This window comes from Engystomops pustulosus, chromosome 8 (genome assembly GCF_040894005.1).
Source record: "Engystomops pustulosus chromosome 8, aEngPut4.maternal, whole genome shotgun sequence".
Taxonomy (NCBI): Eukaryota; Metazoa; Chordata; class Amphibia; order Anura; family Leptodactylidae; genus Engystomops; species Engystomops pustulosus.
In genome coordinates this window covers 13220742-13247664 of record NC_092418.1, presented here as the reverse complement: position 1 = coordinate 13247664, position 26923 = coordinate 13220742, and the positions used below count along the sequence as shown (strand labels likewise).

At 58.8% G+C, this 26923-nt stretch overlaps 2 protein-coding genes and 1 long non-coding RNA gene across 5 annotated transcripts in view; 1 reads left to right on the top strand and 2 right to left on the bottom strand.

Moving 5' to 3' along the window:
- WDR90 (WD repeat domain 90) overlaps positions 1 to 26923 on the top strand; it is a 716604-nt gene that overhangs the window by 688097 nt on the left and 1584 nt on the right. The gene's annotated exons all lie outside the window — the stretch shown is intronic.
- RHOT2 (ras homolog family member T2) lies at positions 1321 to 18266 on the bottom strand. 2 transcript variants are annotated; one of them, XM_072119736.1, is made up of 19 exons: positions 18127 to 18266; positions 17605 to 17663; positions 17452 to 17533; positions 17155 to 17198; positions 15193 to 15246; positions 15046 to 15098; positions 14858 to 14966; positions 14671 to 14772; positions 14426 to 14524; positions 12457 to 12565; positions 12148 to 12268; positions 11338 to 11422; positions 10867 to 11012; positions 10688 to 10788; positions 10485 to 10615; positions 9934 to 10014; positions 2354 to 2476; positions 2079 to 2275; positions 1321 to 1916 (listed from the first exon to the last, which is right to left on the bottom strand). In XM_072119736.1, the coding sequence occupies exons 1-19, from the start codon at positions 18161 to 18163 to the stop codon at positions 1799 to 1801; spliced, it is 1851 nt and encodes a 616-aa protein (XP_071975837.1). In that variant the 5' UTR covers positions 18164 to 18266; the 3' UTR covers positions 1321 to 1798. The 2 variants fall into 2 exon arrangements, with proteins under 2 accessions (XP_071975837.1, XP_071975839.1); XM_072119738.1 differs by having other exon boundaries at positions 2079 to 2272.
- Positions 25718 to 26198, bottom strand: LOC140076023 (uncharacterized). The gene is made up of 2 exons (XR_011849498.1): positions 26103 to 26198; positions 25718 to 26013 (listed from the first exon to the last, which is right to left on the bottom strand). It is a non-coding gene; the product is annotated as an uncharacterized lncRNA (long non-coding RNA).

Genomic DNA, 26923 nt, shown 5'->3' with positions numbered 1-26923 from the left:
CAAGATGCCAGGAAGAATCTGGGAGAAGCCGGTATGATGTCACAGAGCTCCACATCTCCTGCCGAGGGTAAAGTATGATGTCACCGGGGCCGGCCTGCAGAGAGCGCCCCCTAATGGAGGAGGCAACTTCCATAGTCCTAACACCCCCAATACCTGCTGATTGTGGAGGATGGAGAAGCCCCTGACCCCGTCCATGCGCTCAATGCAGGGTCAGGCCTAGTGTGCATCAGGCCATACAGGACTACATCTCCCATCATCCACACTGCGCAGTGTCAGGCCTAGTGTGTATCATGCCATACAGGACTACATCTCCCATCATCCACACTGCGCAGTGTCAGGCCTAGTGTGTATCATGCCATACAGGACTACATCTCCTATCATCCACACTGTGCAGTGTCAGGCCTAGTGTGCATCAGGCCATACAGGACTACATCTCCCATCATCCACACTGTGCAGTGTCAGGCCTAGTGTGTATCATGCCATACAGGACTACATCTCCCATCATCCACACTGCGCAGTGTCAGGCCTAGTGTGTATCATGCCATACAGGACTACATCTCCCATCATCCACACTGCGCAGTGTCAGGCCTAGTGTGTATCATGCCATACAGGACTACATCTCCTATCATCCACACTGTGCAGTGTCAGGCCTAGTGTGCATCAGGCCATACAGGACTACATCTCCCATCATCCACACTGTGCAGTGTCAGGCCTAGTGTGTATCATGCCATACAGGACTACATCTCCCATCATCCACACTGCGCAGTGTCAGGCCTAGTGTGCATCAGGCCATACAGGACTACATCTCCCATCATCCACACTGCGCAGTGTCAGGCCTAGTGTGCATCAGGCCATACAGGACTACATCTCCTATCATCCACACTGTGCAGTGTCAGGCCTAGTGTGCATCAGGCCATACAGGACTACATCTCCCATCATCCACACTGTGCATTGTCAGGCCATACAGAAAGGGCTACAACTCCCATCATCCACACTGTGCAGTGTCAGCTCTAGAGCGCACTGAGCTATCACGGTGAGAACTACGACTCTAATCATCCAAAAAAAAGTAGCGAGTGAGACAAGTATAAGGTGTGCACTCCGTGCATGTGAGGCTACTGAGGTGATGGATCCACAGCAGCACAAAGTATTTCAGGACAGGATATGTGCAAGTGCTCTGCAGCGCCCCCCATCTGTGTGCACCTATAGGCAGTAGATTTCTGTCTGGCAGCAGTCGCCCCCTGCTGGTGACTAGTGAGATGGACGATCCCCCCCCCCCCCCTTCTTTTGATATCAGAACATTATACAGATTTCTTAAAATTTCTTTATATATAATTTGATTCTGTAAATGTGACATTGTCCATCATGTGAGACTGTACACAGGGGTCCCTGCAGGACACGGGGGGCCCGGCGCTTCTGTCACATTAGTTCATTAAGGAATAAAAAAGCAAAGGTCGTCCTGACGCTCCGTCACGTCACCATCTTCCATCTGTAGAAGCTTCTCTTATACTCCAGTCACATCCACAGCTGCGTTCACAATCCTACTGGTTGAGCTCCCATAATGCAACACAGCAGGACGCACAGACAGGAACAGAATGACGAGTGCAGCTCCGGCTGTGACTGGAGTAGAAGGCACAATGTCAGCCAGATTCAGTGATTCCAATACTGAACGGATCAGGAAAAAAATAAAAATAAAAGAAGGACATAAGGTTCCCTTGTCCGTTTCCCCGGCAGAGCTGAAGGGGTTAAAAGTGACGGGCGGCTGGCGGGTCACCGTGCCTGGATGCGGAGGTAGTGCCGGTTATTTGCTGCGGAGCAGAGCTTTATAGAGGGTGAACCCCACCACGGCGGCCACTGTGGCTCCCAGCGCCACTCGCAGCCAGAAGGAGGCAGTGCTGAGCTCTGTGTCATGGAGGTGCCTGCGGGGGAAAAGAGGACCATGAATTAAAGGGGCGGGCTAGGATATTAAAGGAACACTCCAGTCACAGTGCGGGGCCTGGAGGGAGGAGCAGGACTCCTTGTATTCCTAGGAGCCGGAGTCCTGCTCCTCCCTCCTGGCTCCGGTATAATCCAGGACTCACGGGAATGCGGCGGCGGTGGCCAGCTTGTTGTAGATGCTCCTGTCCACAGTCCCCTTACAGCTGAAGTGATAGGGCGCGGGCAGCCGGTGCTTGTGGCAGAATTCAGCGGGGGAGATCCCGTGCTGCTGCTTCACCTCTCCCTGGTCCCACTTACACCCCACAAATATGCAGGGCGTCTGGCTGTCCATGTAGTGCTGCTGTAAGGAGATAGAGGTGGTGACAAGTCCCCGAGACGCTGCCCCATACCAGACTATAGGAGGGCGGAGGGTACACACCTTGTAGATGCTGGCGCAGTAGTTGAAGGACTTGGGGTCGCTGACGTCATACATCAGGCAGGCCACGTCACAGGCCGCGTCCGACTGCTTCAGGAACTCCGTGTCCACGTCCACCTCAAAGAGCTGAAAAGACAAGAGCCACAAGCTCACCCCAGGCCGGAGCCCCCCGACCCTCACACACGGGACACTTCCCAGGCCGGAGCCCCCCGACCCTCACACACGGGACACTTCCCAGGCCGGAGCCCCCCGACCCCCACACACGGGACACTTCCCAGGCCGGAGCCCCCCGACCCTCACACACGGGACACTTCCCAGGCCGGAGCCCCCCGACCCCCACACACGGGACACTTCCCAGGCCGGAGCCCCCCGACCCCCACACACGGGACACTTCCCAGGCCGGAGCCCCCCGACCCCCACACACGGGACACTTCCCAGGCCGGAGCCCCCCGACCCCCACACACGGGACACTTCCCAGGCCGGAGCCCCCCGACCCCCACACACGGGACACTTCCCAGGCCGGAGCCCCCCGACCCCCACACACGGGACACTTCCCAGGCCGGAGCCCCCGCACCTCACACACAGGACACTTCCCAGGCCGGAGCCCCCCGACCCTCACACACAGGACACTTCCCAGGCCGGAGCCCCCGCACCTCACACACAGGACACTTCCCAGGCCGGAGCCCCCCGACCCCCACACACAGGACACTTCCCAGGCCGGAGCCCCCCGACCCCCACACACAGGACACTTCCCAGGCCGGAGCCCCCGCACCTCACACACAGGACACTTCCCAGGCCGGAGCCCCCGCACCTCACACACAGGACACTTCCCAGGCCGGAGCCCCCCGTACCTCACACACGGGACACTTCCCAGGCCGGAGCCCCCGCACCTCACACACGGGACACTTCCCAGGCCGGAGCCCCCGCACCTCACACACGGGACACTTCCCAGGCCGGAGCCCCCGCACCTCACACACAGGACACTTCCCAGGCCGGAGCCCCCGCACCTCACACACAGGACACTTCCCAGGCCGGAGCCCCCCCGACCCCCACACACAGGACACTTCCCAGGCCGGAGCCCCCCGACCCCCACACACAGGACACTTCCCAGGCCGGAGCCCCCGCACCTCACACACAGGACACTTCCCAGGCCGGAGCCCCCCGCCCCTCACACACGGGACACTTCCCAGGCCGGAGCCCCCGCACCTCACACACGGGACACTTCCCAGGCCGGAGCCCCCCGACCCTCACACACGGGACACTTCCCAGGCCGGAGCCCCCCGACCCCCACACACAGGACACTTCCCAGGCCGGAGCCCCCCGACCCTCACACACGGGACACTTCCCAGGCCGGAGCCCCCCGACCCCCACACACGGGACACTTCCCAGGCCGGAGCCCCCCGACCCCCACACACGGGACACTTCCCAGGCCGGAGCCCCCCGACCCCCACACACGGGACACTTCCCAGGCCGGAGCCCCCCGACCCCCACACACGGGACACTTCCCAGGCCGGAGCCCCCCGACCCCCACACACGGGACACTTCCCAGGCCGGAGCCCCCCGACCCCCACACACGGGACACTTCCCAGGCCGGAGCCCCCCGACCCCCACACACGGGACACTTCCCAGGCCGGAGCCCCCCGACCCCCACACACGGGACACTTCCCAGGCCGGAGCCCCCCGACCCCCACACACGGGACACTTCCCAGGCCGGAGCCCCCCGACCCCCACACACAGGACACTTCCCAGGCCGGAGCCCCCGCACCTCACACACAGGACACTTCCCAGGCCGGAGCCCCCCGACCCTCACACACAGGACACTTCCCAGGCCGGAGCCCCCGCACCTCACACACAGGACACTTCCCAGGCCGGAGCCCCCCGACCCCCACACACAGGACACTTCCCAGGCCGGAGCCCCCCGACCCCCACACACAGGACACTTCCCAGGCCGGAGCCCCCGCACCTCACACACAGGACACTTCCCAGGCCGGAGCCCCCGCACCTCACACACAGGACACTTCCCAGGCCGGAGCCCCCCGTACCTCACACACGGGACACTTCCCAGGCCGGAGCCCCCGCACCTCACACACGGGACACTTCCCAGGCCGGAGCCCCCGCACCTCACACACGGGACACTTCCCAGGCCGGAGCCCCCGCACCTCACACACGGGACACTTCCCAGGCCGGAGCCCCCGCACCTCACACACAGGACACTTCCCAGGCCGGAGCCCCCGCACCTCACACACAGGACACTTCCCAGGCCGGAGCCCCCCCGACCCCCACACACAGGACACTTCCCAGGCCGGAGCCCCCCGACCCCCACACACAGGACACTTCCCAGGCCGGAGCCCCCGCACCTCACACACAGGACACTTCCCAGGCCGGAGCCCCCCGCCCCTCACACACGGGACACTTCCCAGGCCGGAGCCCCCGCACCTCACACACGGGACACTTCCCAGGCCGGAGCCCCCCGCCCCTCACACACGGGACACTTCCCAGGCCGGAGCCCCCCGCCCCTCACACACGGGACACTTCCCAGGCCGGAGCCCCCCGCCCCTCACACACGGGACACTTCCCAGGCCGGAGCCCCCCGACCCTCACACACAGGACACTTCCCAGGCCGGAGCCCCCGCACCTCACACACGGGACACTTCCCAGGCCGGAGCCCCACGCCCCTGTCCTATGGCCAGGGACTGCCAGCCTAGAGATGCCCTCCAGGTGCTGCAGTCAGGGCATGCTGGGAGTAGTTGTCCTATGGCCAGGTATTGCCAGCCTAGAGATGCCCTCCAGGTGCTGCAGTCAGGGCATGCTGGGAGTAGTTGTCCTATGGCCAGGGACTGCCAGCCTAGAGATGCCCTCCAGGTGCTGCAGTCAGGGCATGCTGGGAGTAGTTGTCCTATTGCCAGGTACTGCCAGCCTAGAGATGCCCTCCAGGTGCTGCAGTCAGGGCATGCTGGGAGTAGTTGTCCTATGGCCAGGGACTGCCAGCCTAGAGATGCCCTCCAGGTGCTGCAGTCAGGGCATGCTGGGAGTAGTTGTCCTATTGCCAGGTACTGCCAGCCTAGAGATGCCCTCCAGGTGCTGCAGTCAGGGCATGCTGGGAGTAGTTGTCCTATGGCCAGGGACTGCCAGCCTAGAGATGCCCTCCAGGTGCTGCAGTCAGGGCATGCTGGGAGTAGTTGTCCTATGGCCAGGTATTGCCAGCCTAGAGATGCCCTCCAGGTGCTGCAGTCAGGGCATGCTGGGAGTAGTTGTCCTATGGCCAGGTATTGCCAGCCTAGAGATGCCCTCCAGGTGCTGCAGTCAGGGCATGCTGGGAGTAGTTGTCCTATGGCCAGGTATTGCCAGCCTAGAGATGCCCTCCAGGTGCTGCAGTCAGGGCATGCTGGGAGTAGTTGTTCTATGGCCAGGGACTGCCAGCCTAGAGATGCCCTCCAGGTGCTGGCAGTCAGGGCATGCTGGGAGTAGTTGTCCTATGGCCAGGTATTGCCAGCCTAGAGATGCCCTCCAGGTGCTGGCAGTCAGGGCATGCTGGGAGTAGTTGTCCTATGGCCAGGTATTGCCAGCCTAGAGATGCCCTCCAGGTGCTGCAGTCAGAGCATGCTGGGAGTAGTTGTCCGATGGCCAGGTATTGCCAGCCTAGAGATGCCCTCCAGGTGCTGCAGTCAGGGCATGCTGGGAGTAGTTGTCCTATGGCCAGGTATTGCCAGCCTTGAGATGCCCTCCAGGTGCTGCAGTCAGGGCATGCTGGGAGTAGTTGTCCTATGGCCAGGTATTGCCAGCCTAGAGATGCCCTCCAGGTGCTGCAGTCAGGGCATGCTGGGAGTAGTTGTTCTATGGCCAGGGACTGCCAGCCTAGAGATGCCCTCCAGGTGCTGGCAGTCAGGGCATGCTGGGAGTAGTTGTCCTATGGCCAGGTATTGCCAGCCTAGAGATGCCCTCCAGGTGCTGCAGTCAGGGCATGCTGGGAGTAGTTGTCCGATGGCCAGGTATTGCCAGCCTAGAGATGCCCTCCAGGTGCTGCAGTCAGGGCATGCTGGGAGTAGTTGTCCTATGGCCAGGTATTGCCAGCCTAGAGATGCCCTCCAGGTGCTGCAGTCAGGGCATGCTGGGAGTAGTTGTCCTATGGCCAGGTATTGCCAGCCTAGAGATGCCCTCCAGGTGCTGCAGTCAGGGCATGCTGGGAGTAGTTGTCCTATGGCCAGGGACTGCCAGCCTAGAGATGCCCTCCAGGTGCTGCAGTCAGGGCATGCTGGGAGTAGTTGTCCTATGGCCAGGTATTGCCAGCCTAGAGATGCCCTCCAGGTGCTGCAGTCAGGGCATGCTGGGAGTAGTTGTCCGATGGCCAGGTATTGCCAGCCTAGAGATGCCCTCCAGGTGCTGCAGTCAGGGCATGCTGGGAGTAGTTGTCCTATGGCCAGGTACTGCCAGCCTAGAGATGCCCTCCAGGTGCTGCAGTCAGGGCATGCTGGGAGTAGTTGTCCTATGGCCAGGTATTGCCAGCCTAGAGATGCCCTCCAGGTGCTGCAGTCAGGGCATGCTGGGAGTAGTTGTCCTATTGCCAGGTACTGCCAGCCTAGAGATGCCCTCCAGGTGCTGCAGTCAGGGCATGCTGGGAGTAGTTGTCCTATGGCCAGGGACTGCCAGCCTAGAGATGCCCTCCAGGTGCTGGCAGTCAGGGCATGCTGGGAGTAGTTGTCCTATGGCCAGGTATTGCCAGCCTAGAGATGCCCTCCAGGTGCTGGCAGTCAGGGCATGCTGGGAGTAGTTGTCCTATGGCCAGGTATTGCCAGCCTAGAGATGCCCTCCAGGTGCTGCAGTCAGGGCATGCTGGGAGTAGTTGTCCTATGGCCAGGTATTGCCAGCCTAGAGATGCCCTCCAGGTGCTGGCAGTCAGGGCATGCTGGGAGTAGTTGTCCTATGGCCAGGTATTGCCAGCCTAGAGATGCCCTCCAGGTGCTGCAGTCAGGGCATGCTGGGAGTAGTTGTCCTATGGCCAGGTATTGCCAGCCTAGAGATGCCCTCCAGGTGCTGGCAGTCAGGGCATGCTGGGAGTAGTTGTCCTATGGCCAGGTATTGCCAGCCTAGAGATGCCCTCCAGGTGCTGCAGTCAGGGCATGCTGGGAGTAGTTGTCCTATGGCCAGGTATTGCCAGCCTAGAGATGCCCTCCAGGTGCTGCAGTCAGGGCATGCTGGGAGTAGTTGTCCTATGGCCAGGTATTGCCAGCCTAGAGATGCCCTCCAGGTGCTGCAGTCAGGGCATGCTGGGAGTAGTTGTCCTATGGCCAGGTATTGCCAGCCTAGAGATGCCCTCCAGGTGCTGCAGTCAGGGCATGCTGGGAGTAGTTGTCCTATGGCCAGGTATTGCCAGCCTAGAGATGCCCTCCAGGTGCTGCAGTCAGGGCATGCTGGGAGTAGTTGTCCTATGGCCAGGTATTGCCAGCCTAGAGATGCCCTCCAGGTGCTGCAGTCAGGGCATGCTGGGAGTAGTTGTCCTATGGCCAGGTATTGCCAGCCTAGAGATGCCCTCCAGGTGCTGCAGTCAGGGCATGCTGGGAGTAGTTGTCCTATGGCCAGGTATTGCCAGCCTAGAGATGCCCTCCAGGTGCTGCAGTCAGGGCATGCTGGGAGTAGTTGTCCTATGGCCAGGTATTGCCAGCCTAGAGATGCCCTCCAGGTGCTGCAGTCAGGGCATGCTGGGAGTAGTTGTCCTATGGCCAGGTATTGCCAGCCTAGAGATGCCCTCCAGGTGCTGCAGTCAGGGCATGCTGGGAGTAGTTGTCCTATGGCCAGGTATTGCCAGCCTAGAGATGCCCTCCAGGTGCTGCAGTCAGGGCATGCTGGGAGTAGTTGTCCTATGGCCAGGTATTGCCAGCCTAGAGATGCCCTCCAGGTGCTGCAGTCAGGGCATGCTGGGAGTAGTTGTCCGATGGCCAGGTACTGCCAGCCTAGAGATGCCCTCCAGGTGCTGCAGTCAGGGCATGCTGGGAGTAGTTGTCCTATGGCCAGGTACTGCCAGCCTAGAGATGCCCTCCAGGTGCTGCAGTCAGGGCATGCTGGGAGTAGTTGTCCTATGGCCAGGTATTGCCAGCCTAGAGATGCCCTCCAGGTGCTGCAGTCAGGGCATGCTGGGAGTAGTTGTCCTATTGCCAGGTACTGCCAGCCTAGAGATGCCCTCCAGGTGCTGCAGTCAGGGCATGCTGGGAGTAGTTGTCCTATGGCCAGGGACTGCCAGCCTAGAGATGCCCTCCAGGTGCTGGCAGTCAGGGCATGCTGGGAGTAGTTGTCCTATGGCCAGGTATTGCCAGCCTAGAGATGCCCTCCAGGTGCTGCAGTCAGGGCATGCTGGGAGTAGTTGTCCTATGGCCAGGTATTGCCAGCCTAGAGATGCCCTCCAGGTGCTGCAGTCAGGGCATGCTGGGAGTAGTTGTCCTATGGCCAGGTATTGCCAGCCTAGAGATGCCCTCCAGGTGCTGCAGTCAGGGCATGCTGGGAGTAGTTGTCCTATGGCCAGGTATTGCCAGCCTAGAGATGCCCTCCAGGTGCTGCAGTCAGGGCATGCTGGGAGTAGTTGTCCTATGGCCAGGTATTGCCAGCCTAGAGATGCCCTCCAGGTGCTGCAGTCAGGGCATGCTGGGAGTAGTTGTCCTATGGCCAGGTATTGCCAGCCTAGAGATGCCCTCCAGGTGCTGCAGTCAGGGCATGCTGGGAGTAGTTGTCCTATGGCCAGGTATTGCCAGCCTAGAGATGCCCTCCAGGTGCTGCAGTCAGGGCATGCTGGGAGTAGACCACTGGCGACTATTCTACACATCAGAAGATGGATGTAACTACAAGACTTACTAATGATGGGCTTTCCCCTTAAGTATAATCTTAATATACAGAACAGATATTCAATATTCTGTGCATCTAATATTCCAGATCTCTGCTTGCTGATGTCCAGCTGATCTAACGCCAGATAGCCCCGACACACTGTAACAAACTGCATACGTGTGTCAGAACCTGCACTGATACCATGTGGTGTAATGACCGGATACAACTAGAACAAACCCTCAGGTCTTCAGTCTAAGGAAACAATTGGATGGGGTTATAGGAAGTAGCGTCATGTTATTAGGGAGCCCCTCACTGTGGGGATGCGGATGCTGCGCCTCTGAGCACACGCTGTAGAACTGCAGATCCATGCACAGCCAGAAGGGGCGATACTGTCCCTTCATTTGTAGGGGTCCTTAGGGGCAAGACTCCCCCCAGTTGCGTAGGGACATTGGGGAAGATTTACTGACCTGGTCCGTTCGCGATCCAGCGGCGCGTTCTGTGCGCTGGATTCAGGTCCGGACGGGATTTATTAAGGCAGTTCCTCCGCCGTCCACCAGGTGGTGCTGCTGCGCTGAAGAGCATCGGAACGCGCTAGAGTTCACCGAGCCGGGCTGAGTGAAGGTAAGTGCAAGCTCCGCGACAGATTTTTTGTTTTAAATGCGGCGGGAAAACGCGAATCGGGCCCTTAGTAAATGACCCCCATTGTGTCCTAACAATATGCCAGCACCTTATATGACAGTTTGGAGATTTCTCGGCTTCCCTTTCTCACTTACAATGAGATGCTTCTCCTGCCCGCTGACCAGCACTGTGTTTATGGAGTAGAAGGAGGGTGCCCGGGGGGTCCGCAGCTGCTCCTGTGGAGGGAGAAGACCACCGTGTTCAGGTATGGGAGGAGAACAATAGTGTGCGGGGAGGAGAACATAACACAGAAGCTTTGTCACCAGAGATAAGAGGCACCAGATAAGCTGCACTGAAGGTCACCCCTGCTGCGCCCGACCCAACGCCAGCTCATAGTCAGGTGACTTACCTGCTGAGCGACAGCTCCTGGGGACAGGGAGAACAAGCCATAGTAATGACAGAGCCAGGGTACCCAAGGGGGCAGTGGGGGTCCTACCAGTCAGACCCCATCACATGTCCTATGGGGAGAACTTACCATTGGGTACAACATCTGGAAGAGCTATATAATAATGGCTCAGCAGGTGAAGCCACAAATATCAGGGATCAGAAGAAAGCAGCCCCTGCCCCCCCAACTATATACCCACCCCTACTACTGATCCAGAAAGTCATCAGGGCAGAGATCATACAACAGCCATAATAACCTCACCTCAAGGCTCTGCCCCAGGAACGCCCGCAGGAAGGCAGACTTCCCCGTCCCCCGGGGACCAATCACTTTGCATAGGAAGACGTTTCTCTGCGTCTGTCCCTTTTCCAGGTCTATCCGCTTCTCCCGGGTCACTGCGAGAGACGAGACATTCCCTCATCACACGTCTGCTGCCCCAGGAGTAGTCCCCACCACCCGCTACTTACCTGTGATGGCCTGCGTCTGGCTGTCCTGCTCACACAGGATGGGGTAACCCAGATATCCCAGATATTCCAGGCAGCGGTGGACGTCCAGATAAGCCACCAACCTGCCAGGAGGAAGCAGAGGACAATGCAGGACCCACACACAGCGGCAGGGCACATACAGGTGGGGTCCGACAACTTACGTCCACTGGCACATGAATCCATGGAGGGGGAGCAGATCCCCATCGGCCGTGCACACCGTACTGCTCAGCTCCGCACCCCAGGGCGTATACGGGAAAACACTGAAGAAGCTGTGAAGCTCCGAGGGACTTAATGCACCATCCCCATCCTAAAAAGGGGAGAGAAGAGTCACTTGTGTTCACACCTAAAATCCACAACCTGTTTCCAGATTTCCCAAAATAAAAAAAATCCTATTCATCGTTTTCCTTTGCGTTCCCCATCCCCTGCTGGAGCTGCGAGGGTCCGGCCCTGGAGGGACCATGTTCTGCGGTGGCCCTGCAATGTACAGAGGATCCCTATGCTGAGACCCGATACCAGTACATCCCCTTCAATCAACTCACTGGTGTCGGACCCCAAACTAGGAAAAGGACCCCCATACTCAGCAAGCTCAGAAGTGCACAGGGCTCCTCGGACCGGAGGTGCTCTGTACTCACCAGGTCGTGCTTCTCAAAAATCTTCTGGAGGAACTGGTACCCAAAGTGATTGAGCTCGGTGGAGGAATCATGGGGAACGCGGAGCCTAAAGGGGGAGAGGAGACAGTAAGAAAATGTGAGGGACAACCAATATGGCCGTCATACGGATGGCGAGGCTGGAGAGCTGTGCACATACTTCCAGGCCTGGTGTGGTAAGGGGTTAATCCTCGCTACGTGTGAACAGATTCCCTCTGCAGATGCTTCGCTCACTAACGCGCTCTGTAATGGCTCAATAAAATCTGTTCTCTGATACAAGACGGCTGGAGCGGAGGAGGAGCGAAACGCACAACGCGGCGTCCGGGAGATGAGGAAGAGACGGCAGCTAAAGGGAACACAAGACTAAAGCCCCCGAGAGACCCTACAACACAGAACAACCCGGGGGTCCTGTGCCGACCCCACCCACAGGAGCGGCACAGATGTGCAGGGGCTTCTTGTTGGGGACAGTTTTTCCAGGATCAGTTAACGTTTTCTTTGGTTTTCAGAACTGTCTGACCCTGCAATCACTTTTTATTATTATTTTAACTTTTGTTTCCCATTACAGGGGCGACACAAGGAGATCCTAATTTTCCTATGGAAATAGGCGTTACCATAAATTTTTTGTAAGCTCCCAGGAGAGTTTGACCACTAGGTGGTCCACAGTGGCACCGATACACCTCCAATGTGTAGGTGGGGAGGGTTACACCTGCCCTCCAGGGTTACTCCATCACAACCACTCAAAGGATAGACTCTCACCAAGCGACAGACCCCTAGGCCCCGCAGGTCCTCACTTACTGGGGGTAGAGGTAGTCATCAGTCAGCTCCAGTGTATCATCATATCCAAAGCGGCGCAGAATGGTCCATGTGGTCTCGTGGCGCCCCCGCTGGATAAACAGGGTATTGAGGAACAGGAAGCCTGGGGATGAGAATACAGAATGATAAAGACATCAGGCAGAAGAGGAGCTCATGAGACATTGAGGATATCAAGATTAGAGCAACTTCATGTTTTGTAGATGTATTTGAATAACTGTAAAAGTATTTGCCCCCCTCTAGTCTGTTCCCCTAGAGACAACATAGTAACACGTTATACACGGTCACACTCACCGTTTAGCGTCAGTCCATTTTCCCGCACTCCGTCCGCTGTATTCTTCCTGACAACCATCTTCACGTCTTCCATGGCCTGAGGAACCAAGGGATTCCCAAAACAGGACTGCTACCTCCCCAAGAGAGAAGTGGGAAACCATCAGAAACACAAGGTACAGGAGGTCACACATCAAATGATAGAAGTAGTGAAGGCAAAGGGCCCTACAGGTCAGAGGATGTAGGGCCAGCAGCGATGTAGGGCGAGGAGTGGCCAGCAGCGATGTAGGGCGAGGAGTGGCCAGCAGCGATGTAGGGCGAGGAGTGGCCAGCAGCGATGTAGGGCGAGGAGTGGCCAGCAGCGATGTAGGGCGAGGAGTGGCCAGCAGCGATGTAGGGCGAGGAGTGGCCAGCAGCGATGTAGGGCGAGGAGTGGCCAGCAGCGATGTAGGGCGAGGAGTGGCCAGCAGCGATGTAGGGCGAGGAGTGGCCAGCAGCGATGTAGGGCGAGGAGTGGCCAGCAGCGATGTAGGGCGAGGAGTGGCCAGCAGCGATGTAGGGCGAGGAGTGGCCAGCAGCGATGTAGGGCGAGGAGTGGCCAGCAGCGATGTAGGGCGAGGAGTGGCCAGCAGCGATGTAGGGCGAGGAGTGGCCAGCAGCGATGTAGGGCGAGGAGTGGCCAGCAGCGATGTAGGGCGAGGAGTGGCCAGCAGCGATGTAGGGCGAGGAGTGGCCAGCAGCGATGTAGGGCGAGGAGTGGCCAGCAGCGATGTAGGGCGAGGAGTGGCCAGCAGCGATGTAGGGCGAGGAGTGGCCAGCAGCGATGTAGGGCGAGGAGTGGCCAGCAGCGATGTAGGGCGAGGAGTGGCCAGCAGCGATGTAGGGCGAGGAGTGGCCAGCAGCGATGTAGGGCCAGGAGTGGCCAGCAGCGATGTAGGGCCAGGAGTGGCCAGCAGCGATGTAGGGCCAGGAGTGGCCAGCAGCGATGTAGGGCCAGGAGTGGCCAGCAGCGATGTAGGGCCAGGAGTGGCCAGCAGCGATGTAGGGCCAGGAGTGGCCAGCAGCGATGTAGGGCCAGGAGTGGCCAGCAGCGATGTAGGGCCAGGAGTGGCCAGCAGCGATGTAGGGCCAGGAGTGGCCAGCAGCGATGTAGGGCCAGGAGTGGCCAGCAGCGATGTAGGGCCAGGAGTGGCCAGCAGCGATGTAGGGCCAGGAGTGGCCAGCAGCGATGTAGGGCCAGGAGTGGCCAGCAGCGATGTAGGGTCAGGAGGTGAAGCAGCGATGTAGGGTCAGGAGGTGAAGCAGCGATGTAGGGCCAGGAGGTGAAGCAGCGATGTAGGGCCAGGAGGTGCAGGGGGAGGTGAAGCAGCGATGTAGGGTCAGGAGGTGCAGGGGGAGGTGAAGCAGCGATGTAGGGTCAGGAGGTGCAGGGGGAGGTGAAGCAGCGATGTAGGGTCAGGAGGTGCAGGGGGAGGTGAAGCAGCGATGTAGGGTCAGGAGGTGCAGGGGGAGGTGAAGCAGCGATGTAGGGTCAGGAGGTGCAGGGGGAGGTGAAGCAGCGATGTAGGGTCAGGAGGTGCAGGGGGAGGTGAAGCAGCGATGTAGGGTCAGGAGGTGCAGGGGGAGGTGAAGCAGCGATGTAGGGTCAGGAGGTGCAGGGGGAGGTGAAGCAGCGATGTAGGGTCAGGAGGTGCAGGGGGAGGTGAAGCAGCGATGTAGGGTCAGGAGGTGCAGGGGGAGGTGAAGCAGCGATGTAGGGTCAGGAGGTGCAGGGGGAGGTGAAGCAGCGATGTAGGGTCAGGAGGTGCAGGGGGAGGTGAAGCAGCGATGTAGGGTCAGGAGGTGCAGGGGGAGGTGAAGCAGCGATGTAGGGTCAGGAGGTGCAGGGGGAGGTGAAGCAGCGATGTAGGGTCAGGAGGTGCAGGGGGAGTGGACAGCAGAGATGTAGGGTCAGGAGATACAAGTCGGGGTCAGCACTCGGCTGTGTTAATACCTGGAAATAGTTCAGCTCATCGTCACTTAAGATTTGGTTGTTGTCCTGGTCAGAGATGGTGAATATTCGGGTCAGCGCTTTCTTGCACTGCGGCCTCAGCTGGAGGGGAAATCACATGCATCAGCCACACGGCCTTAAAGGGAGTGTCCAGTATTTCCTATAGCAGAGCGTTATAGAGGACTGTGTGGCAGACATGTCATGTATAGGGGGGACAGGACGAGGTATGTAGGGACCGGGTCACCTACCTGCTTCTCCTCTGGGTCGTACAGGGGGGCAGTGGGGTGCAGCACAGCTTTCTGGGCGTAGTAAAATACTTCAGAGATGTTCTTGAGGTTCTTGGCAGAGCACTGAAGGAGGGACAAGGTGTGCGTGACACGGGCACTAGGGGCAGTCATACACTACAAGGGCTGCGGATACATCGCACTCACTTACCTCCACGCAGGTCTCGATTTCCGAAAACTGGTTCATGATGGGCAGGATGGACTCCATGGAGCTGCCACACTGGAGGTCCGACTTATTCCCCACGAGGATTATGGGAAGCCTGCGGAGAGAGACAAAGATCAGCCCTGCAGAGGATACATACCCACCAGCAGGGAAGGGGTTACAATAGCCGGCGGTACCGATAGTTGCGCTCTGCGTGGCCGTTCACCAGGGGGATCCACTTGGAGGCGATCTGGAAGAAAATCTATCAGTCAGTCACAAAGGTCAAACCCCCAGCTCCTCTACAACTCCCTACATCCACCACCAGAGGGAGCCACGTAACTTACCTTCTCAATGGAGCTGGGCTCAGAGACGTCATACACCACGCAGACAACATTGGCCTGAAGGAAGGTAAGGGTTAATAATGGCTCCAATGCAGAACCGTCTACATCCTAACACCGGACCGGGCAGCAGAACATGTGACCACACCACAGCCACGGCCACTGGTCAGGGGAACCCAGAACATAACCCCCAGTACATGTGACCACACCACAGCTACGGCCACTGGTCAGGGGGGGACTCAGAACATAACCCCCAGTACATGTGACCACACCACAGCTACGGCCACTGGTCAGGGGGGGACTCAGAACATAACCCCCAGTACATGTGACCACACCACAGCTACGGCCACTGGTCAGGGGGGGACTCAGAACATAACCCCCCAGTACATGTGACCACACCACAGCTACGGCCACTGGTCAGGGGGGGGACCCATAACATAACCCCCAGTACATGTGACCACACCACAGCTACGGCCACTGGTCAGGGGGGGGACCCATAACATAACCCCCAGTACATGTGACCACACCACAGCTACGGCCACTGGTCAGGGGGACCCAGAACATAACCCCCAGTACATCTGACCACACCACAGCTACGGCCACTGGTCAGGGGGATCCAGAACATAACCCCCAGTACATGTGACCACACCACAGCTACGGCCACTGGTCAGGGGGACCCAGAACATAACCCCCAGTACATGTGACCACACCACAGCTACGGCCACTGGTCAGGGGGGGGATCCAGAACATAACCCCCAGTACATCTGATCACACCACAGCTACGGCCACTGGTCAGGGGGGGGACCCAGAACATAACCCCCAGTACATGTGACCACACCACAGCTACGGCCACTGGTCAGGGGGATCCAGAACATAACCCCCAGTACATGTGACCACACCACAGCTACGGCCACTGGTCAGGGGGGGGACCCAGAACATAACCCCCAGTACATCTGACCACACCACAGCTACGGCCACTGGTCAGGGGGGGGACCCAGAACATGTGACCACACCACAGCTACGGCCACTGGTCAGGGGGGGGACCCAGAACATAACCCCCAGTACATGTGACCACACCACAGCTACGGCCACTGGTCAGGGGGGGGACCCAGAACATAACCCCCAGTACATGTGACCACACCACAGCTACGGCCACTGGTCAGGGGGACCCAGAACATAACCCCCAGTACATGTGACCACACCACAGCCACGGCCACTGGTCAGGGGAACCCAGAACATAACCCCCAGTACATGTGACCACACCACAGCTACGGCCACTGGTCAGGGGGATCCAGAACATAACCCCCAGTACATGTGACCACACCACAGCTACGGCCACTGATCAGGGGGACCCAGAACATAACCCCCAGTACATGTGACCACACCACAGCTACGGCCACTGGTCAGGGGGGGGACCCAGAACATAACCCCCAGTACATGTGACCACACCACAGCTACGGCCACTGGTCAGGGGGATCCAGAACATAACCCCCAGTACATGTGACCACACCACAGCTACGGCCACTGGTCAGGGGGACCCAGAACATAACCCCCAGTACATGTGACCACACCACAGCTACGGCCACTGGTCAGGGGGACCCAGAACATAACCCCCAGTACATCTGACCACACCACAGCTACGGCCACTGGTCAGGGGGACCCAGAACATAACCCCCAGTACATGTGACCACACCACAGCTACGGCCACTGGTCAGGGGGACCCAGAACATAACCCCCAGTATATCAGATAACACCACAGCTACGGCCACTGGTCAGGGGGGGACCCAGAACATAACCCCCAGTACATCAGATCACACCACAGCTACGGCCAGAGGTCAGGGGTCGCAGGGCAGCAGAGAGGATCCAGAACCTAAAGCTCCAGTACATGTGATGACACCACAGCTGTGTCCGGTGGTCTGCCCCCTGCAGGCAGCTGTAGTCCCGGCAGGGCATAAGGACTCCTCTCACCTTTGTGATCTCCTCCCGCAGCTCCTCTTCCGTCTGCTCCACTTCTATGAACACAGAAAAAGGTAATGAGAAGAGGGAGACAATCACAGCCCCCCCTGTGCTTTATACTGCAGCACTGCACCCCGGGGGTACGATCTATGACCCAGTGTCTATGCTCTTCTGTCCCCCATGCTCTACACTGCAGCTTATAGAGCAGAAAGCGATAATACGGGGGGACAGCATCTTATCCTGTACAGCGTGAGGACCCCCCCCCCCAGCATCACAGGGGCAGCACCCACACAGCGCCCCTCCTATTACCTGAGGTGTCCACGATGTGTGTGGGGACCCGCTCCGGGGTCACATCTGCTGGTATAGTGATCTCCTCCGCTCGGGCCGGCACCTGGGGGAGAGGAAGGGGTTAACAAATACCAGGAGCTGGGAAACTACAACTCCCAGCATCCACTGCCTTACCTCATCCGGGAACTCCTCCCCCACCAGCGCCATTATCAGCGAGGTCTTCCCCACTTGTGCTGCAGGATAAGAGGGGGGACGGTGAGTGCACAGGGGTCTCATTATATGGGGGTCCTCAGGCCCCTCTGTGTCCCTCACCTCCCATCATGCTTCACTCCATGAGCCCAGCACTCTGCCATCATTCTCTCTAGTCACATCCAAAGCTGCACATACAATCTCCTCTCCTGTGACCTGAGAGCAATGAATTGTGGGAGATTTAAAGCCCTGCAGGGGCGGGTTTTGTACGCAGAGGAGGGTGTTGCTGCAGCTTTAGATGTGACTGGAGCAGAAGAGGAGCACAATAACAGTAATGGGAGAATGAGACATCAGAGAACTGAACTACAACTCCCATCATCCCGTGCAAAGCTGCCGGGGCACGCTGGGAGTTGTAGTCCATGTGTCCTCCACGTGACAGAGGTGACATTGACAGTTCAGGGACCCCGCCCGTGACCCCACACCCGCCCCCGGGTCACCCGCTCTCACCCTCCCCCAGCAGGAGGATCCTCACGTCCCGCTTCATGATCCCGGCGCCGCCAACATCGACTTCCGGGTGTGCAGGCGGACGGCCAAAGACAGCGCGCCTCCACTTCCGGCGTCTCTGAGAAGACGCCCTACGTCATTTCCGCCCAGATTTTATAGCGCGCCATAAAGGCGTCTGGTCGCCACAGTAACAGGAGCGAGGGGCGGAGCCTGGACCTGGGGAAAAGCACGTACACCTGAGCAAGGGGGAGGACTGGGTCACGTGACAAGGAGATAAGAGGAGCTGCATCACAGCGCCACCTGCTGGCAGAGGAGGAGGAGAGTAATGACAACAGCGCTTCCTGCTGGAGGAGGAGAGTAATGACCACAGCGCCTCCTGCTGGAGGTGGAGAGGAATGACCACAGCACCACCTGCTGGAGGAAGAGGAGAGTAATGACCACAGCGCCTCCTGCTGGAGGAGGAAAGTAATGACCACAGCACCACCTGCTGGAGGAGGAAAGTAATGACCACAGCACCACCTGCTGGAGGAGGAGAGGAATGACCACAGCACCACCTGCTGGAAGAAGAGGAGAGTAATGACCACAGCGCCTCCTGCTGGAGGAGGAGAGTAATGACCACAGCGCCACATGCTGGAGGAGGAGAGTAATGACCACAGCACCACCTGCTGGAGGAGGAGAGTAATGACCACAGCGCCACCTGCTGGAGGAAGAGGAGAGTAATGACCACAGCGCCTCCTGCTGGAGGAGGAGAGTAATGACCACAGCGCCTCCTGCTGGAGGAGGAAAGTAATGACCACAGCACCACCTGCTGGAGGAAGAGGAGAGTAATGACCGCAGCGCCTCCTGCTGGAGGAGGAGAGTAATGACCACAGCGCCTCCTGCTGGAGGAGGAAAGTAATGACCACAGCACCACCTGCTGGAGGAAGAGGAGAGTAATGACCCCAGCGCCTCCTGCTGGAGGAGGAAAGTAATGACCACAGCGCCTCCTGCTGGAGGAAGAGGAGAGGAATGACCACAGCGCCTCCTGCTGGAGGAAGAGGAGAGGAATGACCACAGCGCCTCCTGCTGGAGGAAGAGGAGAGTAATGACCACAGCGCCTCCTGCTGGAGGAAGAGGAGAGTAATGACCACAGCGCCTCCTGCTGGAGGAAGAGGAGAGTAATGACCACAGCGCCTCCTGCTGGAGGAGAGGAGAGTAATGACCACAGCGCCTCCTGCTGGAGGAGAGGAGAGTAATGATCACAGCGCCTCCTGCTGGAGGAGGAGAGTAATGACCACAGCGCCGCCTGCTGGAGGAGGAGAGGAATGACCACAGCGCCTCCTGCTGGAGGAGAAGAGTAATGACCACAGTGCCGCCTGCTGGAGGAGAAGAGTAATGACCACAGCACCACCTGCTGGAGGAGAAGAGTAATGACCAGAGCACCACCTGCTGGAGGAGAAGAGTAATGACCACAGCACCACCTGCTGGAGGAGAAGAGTAATGACCACAGCACCACCTGCTGGAGGAGAAGAGTAATGACCAAAGCGCCTCCTGCTGGAGGAGGAGAGTAATGACCACAGCGCCACCTGCTGGAGGAGGAGAGTAATGACCACAGCGCCTCCTGCTGGAGGAGGAGAGTAATGACCACAGCGCCTCCTGCTGGAGGAGGAGAGTAATGACCACAGTGCCTCCTGCTGGAGGAGGAGAGTAATGACCACAGCGCCTCCTGCTGGAGGAGGAGAGTAATGACCACAGCGCCTCCTGCTGGAGGAGGAGAGTAATGACCACAGCGCCACCTGCTGGAGGAGGAGAGTAATGACCACAGCGCCTCCTGCTGGAGGAGGAGAGTAATGACCACAGCGCCTCCTGCTGGAGGAGAAGAGTAATGACCACAGCGCCTCCTGCTGGAGGAGAAGAGTAATGACCACAGCGCCTCCTGCTGGAGGAGAAGAGTAATGACCACAGCGCCTCCTGCTGGAGGAGAAGAGTAATGACCACAGCGCCTCCTGCTGGAGGACAGTAATGACCACAGCGCCTCCTGCTGGAGGAAGAGGAGAGGAATGACCCCAGCGCCTCCTGCTGGAGGAGGAGAGTAATGACCACAGCGCCTCCTGCTGGAGGAAGAGGAGAGGAATGACCACAGCGCCTCCTGCTGGAGGAAGAGGAGAGTAATGACCACAGCGCCTCCTGCTGGAGGAGGAGAGTTATGACCACAGCGCCTCCTGCTGGAGGAGGAGAGTAATGACCACAGCGCCACCTGCTGGAGGAGGAGAGTAATGACCACAGCGCCACCTGCTGGAGGAGGAGAGCAATGACCACAGCGCCTCCTGCTGGAGGAGAAGAGTAATGACCACAGCGCCTCCTGCTGGAGGAGAAGAGTAATGACCACAGCGCCTCCTGCTGGAGGAGAAGAGTAATGACCACAGCGCCTCCTGCTGGAGGACAGTAATGACCACAGCGCCTCCTGCTGGAGGAAGAGGAGAGGAATGACCCCAGCGCCTCCTGCTGGAGGAGGAGAGTAATGACCACAGCGCCTCCTGCTGGAGGAGGAGAGTAATGACCACAGCGCCTCCTGCTGGAGGAAGAGGAGAGTAATGACCACAGCGCCTCCTGCTGGAGGAAGAGGAGAGGAATGACCACAGCGCCTCCTGCTGGAGGAAGAGGAGAGGAATGACCACAGCTCCACCTGCTGGAGGAAGAGGAGAGGAATGACCACAGCGCCACATGCTGGAGGAGAGTAATGACCACAGCGCCTCCTGCTGGAGGAGGAGGGTAATGACCACAGCGCAACCTGCTGGAGGAGGAGAGTAATGACCACAGCTCCACCTGCTGGAGGAAGAGAGGAATGACCACAGCGCCTCCTGCTGGAGGAGAGTAATGACCACAGCGCCTCCTGCTGGAGGAGGAGGGTAATGACCACAGCTCCACCTGCTGGAGGAAGAGGAGAGTAATGACCACAGCGCCTCCTGCTGGAGGAAGAGGAGAGGAATGACCACAGCGCCTCCTGCTGGAGGAAGAGGAGAGGAATGACCACAGCGCCTCCTGCTGGAGGAAGAGGAGAGTAATGACCACAGCGCCTCCTGCTGGAGGAAGAGGAGAGTAATGACCACAGCGCCTCCTGCTGGAGGAGAGGAGAGTAATGACCACAGCGCCTCCTGCTGGAGGAGAGGAGAGTAATGACCACAGCGCCTCCTGCTGGAGGAGGAGAGTAATGACCACAGCGCCGCCTGCTGGAGGAGGAGAGGAATGACCACAGCGCCTCCTGCTGGAGGAGAAGAGTAATGACCACAGTGCCGCCTGCTGGAGGAGGAGAGTAATGACCACAGCACCACCTGCTGGAGGAGAAGAGTAATGACCAGAGCACCACCTGCTGGAGGAGAAGTGTAATGACCAAAGCGCCTCCTGCTGGAGGAGGAGAGTAATGACCACAGCGCCACCTGCTGGAGGAGGAGAGTAATGACCACAGCGCCTCCTGCTGGAGGAGGAGAGTAATGACCACAGCGCCTCCTGCTGGAGGAGGAGAGTAATGACCACAGTGCCTCCTGCTGGAGGAGGAGAGTAATGACCACAGCGCCTCCTGCTGGAGGAGGAGAGTAATGACCACAGCGCCTCCTGCTGGAGGAGGAGAGTAATGACCACAGCGCCTCCTGCTGGAGGAGGAGAGTAATGACCACAGCGCCTCCTGCTGGAGGAGAAGAGTAATGACCACAGCGCCTCCTGCTGGAGGAGAAGAGTAATGACCACAGCGCCTCCTGCTGGAGGAGAAGAGTAATGACCACAGCGCCTCCTGCTGGAGGACAGTAATGACCACAGCGCCTCCTGCTGGAGGAAGAGGAGAGGAATGACCCCAGCGCCTCCTGCTGGAGGAGGAGAGTAATGACCACAGCGCCTCCTGCTGGAGGAAGAGGAGAGGAATGACCACAGCGCCTCCTGCTGGAGGAAGAGGAGAGGAATGACCACAGCGCCTCCTGCTGGAGGAAGAGGAGAGGAATGACCACAGCGCCTGCTGCTGGAGGAAGAGGAGAGGAATGACCACAGCGCCTGCTGCTGGAGGAAGAGGAGAGGAATGACCACAGCGCCACATGCTGGAGGAGAGTAATGACCACAGCGCCTCCTGCTGGAGGAGGAGGGTAATGACCACAGCTCCACCTGCTGGAGGAAGAGAGGAATGACCACAGCGCCTCCTGCTGGAGGAGAGTAATGACCACAGCGCCTCCTGCTGGAGGAGGAGGGTAATGACCACAGCTCCACCTGCTGGAGGAGGAGGAGAGGAATGACCACAGCGCCTCCTGCTGGAAGAGAGTAATGACCACAGCGCCTCCTGGTGGAGGAGGAGGGTAATGACCACAGCGCCTCCTGCTGGAGGAGAGTAATGACCACAGCTCCACCTGCTGGAGGAGGAGAGTAATGACCACAGCTCCACCTGCTGGAGGAGGAGGAGAGTAATGACCACAGCTCCACCTGCTGGAGGAGGAGGAGAGGAATGACCACAGCGCCTCCTGCTGGAGGAGGAGGAGAGGAATGACCACAGCGCCTCCTGCTGGAGGAGAGTATTGACCACAGCGCCTCCTGCTGGAGGAGGAGAGTAATGACCCCAGCGCCTCCTGCTGGAGGAGAGGAGAGTAATGACCCCAGCGCCTCCTGCTGGAGGAGAGTAATGACCACAGCGCCTCCTGCTGGAGGAGGAGAGTAATGACCAATGACCACAGCGCCTCCTGCTGGAGGAGAGGAGAGTAATGACCACAGCGCCTCCTGCTGGAGGAGGAGAGTAATGACCCCAGCGCCTCCTGCTGGAGGAGGAGAGTAATGACCACAGCGCCTCCTGCTGGAGGAGGAGAGTAATGACCCCAGCGCCTCCTGCTGGAGGAGGAGAGGAATGACCACAGCGCCGCCTGCTGGAGGAGGAGAGTAATGACCACAGCGCCTCCTGCTGGAGGAGGAAAGTAATGACCCCAGCGCCTCCTGCTGGAAGAGGAGAGTAATGACCACAGCGCCTCCTGCTGGAGGAGGAGAGTAATCACCACAGCGCCGCCTGCTGGAGGAGAGTAATGACCCCAGCGCCTCCTGCTGGAGGAGGAGAGTAATGACCCCAGCGCGTCCTGCTGGAGGAGGAGAGTAATGACCAGTGACCACAGCGCCTCCTGCTGGAGGAGGAGAGTAATGACCACTGCGCCTCCTGCTGGAGGAAGAGTAATGACCACAGCGCCGCCTGCTGGAGGAGGAGAGTAATGACCCCAGCGCCTCCTGCTGGAGGAGGAGAGGAATGACCACAGCGCCGCCTGCTGGAGGAGGCGAGTAATGACCACAGCGCCTCCTGCTGGAGGAGGAAAGTAATGACCCCAGCGCCTCCTGCTGGAGGAGGAGAGTAATGACCAATGACCACAGCGCCTCCTGCTGGAGGAGAGGAATGACCACAGCGCCTCCTGCTGGAGGAGGAGTAGAGTAATGACCACAGCGCCTCCTGCTGGAGGAGGAGAGTAATCACCACAGCGCGGCCTGCTGGAGGAGAGTAATGACCACAGCGCCTCCTGCTGGAGGAGGAGAGGAATGACCACAGCGCCTCCTGCTGGAGGAGAGGAATGACCACAGCACCACCTGCTGGAGGAGGAGAGTAATGACCACAGCGCCACCTGCTGGAGGAGGAGAGTATTGACCACAGCGCCTCCTGCTGGAGGAGGAGAGGAATGACCACAGCGCCTCCTGCTGGAGGAGGAGAGGAATGACCACAGCGCCTCCTGCTGGAGGAGGAGAGGAATGACCACAGCGCCTCCTGCTGGAGGAGAAGAGGAATGACCACAGCGCCTCCTGCTGGAGGAGGAGAGGAATGACCACAGCGCCACCTGCTGGAGGAGGAGGAGAGTAATGACCACAGCGCCACCTGCTGGAGGAGGAGGAGAGGAATGACCACAGCGCCTCCTGCTGGAGGAGAGTATTGACCACAGCGCCTCCTGCTGGAGGAGGAGAGTAATGACCCCAGCGCCTCCTGCTGGAGGAGAGGAGAGTAATGACCCCAGCGCCTCCTGCTGGAGGAGAGTAATGACCACAGCGCCTCCTGCTGGAGGAGGAGAGGAATGACCACAGCGCCTCCTGCTGGAGGAGAGGAATGACCACAGCACCACCTGCTGGAGGAGGAGAGTAATGACCACAGCGCCACCTGCTGGAGGAGGAGAGTAATGACCACAGCGCCACCTGCTGGAGGAGGAGAGTAATGACCACAGCGCCACCTGCTGGAGGAGGAGAGTAATGACCACAGCGCCACCTGCTGGAGGAGGAGAGTATTGACCACAGCGCCTCCTGCTGGAGGAGGAGAGTAATGACCACTGCGCCTCCTGCTGGAGGAGAAGAGTATTGACCACAGCGCCTCCTGCTGGAGGAGGAGAGGAATGACCACAGCGCCTCCTGCTGGAGGAGGAGAGGAATGACCACAGCGCCTCCTGCTGGAGGAGGAGAGGAATGACCACAGCGCCTCCTGCTGGAGGAGGAGAGGAATGACCACAGCGCCTCCTGCTGGAGGAGGAGAGGAATGACCACAGCGCCTCCTGCTGGAGGAGGAGAGGAATGACCACAGCGCCTCCTGCTGGAGGAGGAGAGGAATGACCACAGCGCCTCCTGCTGGAGGAGGAGAGGAATGACCACAGCGCCTCCTGCTGGAGGAGAAGAGGAATGACCACAGCGCCTCCTGCTGGAGGAGGAGAGGAATGACCACAGCGCCACCTGCTGGAGGAGGAGGAGAGTAATGACCACAGCGCCACCTGCTGGAGGAGGAGAGTAATGACCACAGCGCCTCCTGCTGGAGGAGTAGAGTAATGACCACAGCGTCTCCTGCTGGAGGAGGAGTGTAATGACCACAGCGCCACCTGCTGGAGGAGGAGAGTAATGACCACAGCGCCTCCTGCTGGAGGAGGAGAGTAATGACCACAGCGTCTCCTGCTGGAGGAGGAGAGGAATGACCACAGCGCCTCCTGCTGGAGGAGGAGAGGAATGACCACAGCGCCTCCTGCTGGAGGAGAAGAGGAATGACCACAGCGCCTCCTGCTGGAGGAGGAGAGGAATGACCACAGCGCCACCTGCTGGAGGAGGAGGAGAGTAATGACCACAGCGCCACCTGCTGGAGGAGGAGAGTAATGACCACAGCGCCTCCTGCTGGAGGAGTAGAGTAATGACCACAGCGTCTCCTGCTGGAGGAGGAGTGTAATGACCACAGCGCCACCTGCTGGAGGAGGAGAGTAATGACCACAGCGCCTCCTGCTGGAGGAGGAGAGTAATGACCACAGCGTCTCCTGCTGGAGGAGGAGAGGAATGACCACAGCGCCTCCTGCTGGAGGAGGAGAGGAATGACCACAGCGCCTCCTGCTGGAGGAGGAGAGGAATGTCCTGCCCCTGTGTGTATAGGTTTGTGTTACACCGCTACCATTGGCCGCAGATAGACCAGAACTAGAGATGTTCCAGATCTGTTTAACTGTTGAAAACGCATTGGGAAATCTGGGTGACATTACACAGAAGGACTCAGCTTTTCCGGGTTTCTGTAGGGCCGCAGCTGAACCAGTATGCACCCAGGGAAAGCTGGGTGGATACAAGATGTTTCTCTAGTAATAAAACCCCCAACACAAAAAAATCCTTTAAATAAAAACTTTATAAAACATTTTCAGGTAAAATAAAACTTCAGATTTTGGGTAAAATGGCATTAGATCCTTGTACTGTACAGACTATGTACACAGGTCACATCCAGAGCTGCGGCGAGGACACTGGGGGGTCAGGAGCTGCGGATGTCCCAGACCAGCACCTGGTTGTAGGACGCAGAGAAGAGAAGGTTCCCGGAGGGGGAGACGCGGCAGAGGTGGACGCCGTCATCGTGAGCCGCAAAGTCCTGCTGGGTGCCGGCCGCCGAGTCAATGACACGTAGGAGACGCTCTGCCGAGAGAGGGGGGGTTGTTACAATGTATCAGGAATCTCTCTCCTGCTCTGGTAGTTTGTTACAGTGTATCAGGCTGGAGACTCACCGCCGCTGCCGACCACCAGGAGCGAAGCCGCTGAAGACATGGACAGAGATGAAGCGAAGTGAGAGAGAGGAATCCTGAGCAGAACCTGCAAGATACCGGACAAGGGGGGAGGATTATATACTGAGGGGGTGGGGGGGAGGATTATATACTGGAGGGGTGGGGGGAGGATTATATACTGAGGGGGTGGGGGGAGGATTATATACTGAGGGGGTGGAGGGAAGGATTATATACTGAGGGGGTGGGGGGAAGGATTATATACTTAGGGGGTGGGGGGAGGATTATATACTGAGGGGGTGGGGGGAGGATTATATACTGAGGGGGTGGAGGGAAGGATTATATACTGAGGGGGTGGGGGGAGGATTATATACTGAGGGGGTGGAGGGAAGGATTATATACTGAGGGGGTGGGGGGAAGGATTATATACTGAGGGGGTGGGGGGAAGGATTATATACTGAGGGGGTGGGGGGAAGGATTATATACTGAGGGGGTGTGGGGAGGATTATATACTGAGGGGGTGGGGGGAAGGATTATATACTGAGGGGGTGGGGGGAAGGATTATATACTGAGGGGGTGGGGGGAAGGATTATATACTGAGGGGGTGGGGGGAAGGATTATATACTGAGGGGGTGGGGGAAGGATTATATACTGAGGGGGTGGGGGGAGGATTATATATTGGCGGGGTGGGGGGAGGATTATATACTGAGGGGGTGGGGGGAAGGATTATATACTGAGGGGGTGGGGGGAAGGATTATATACTGAGGGGGTGGGGGGAGGATTATATACTGAGGGGGTGGGGGGAAGGATTATATACTGAGGGGGTG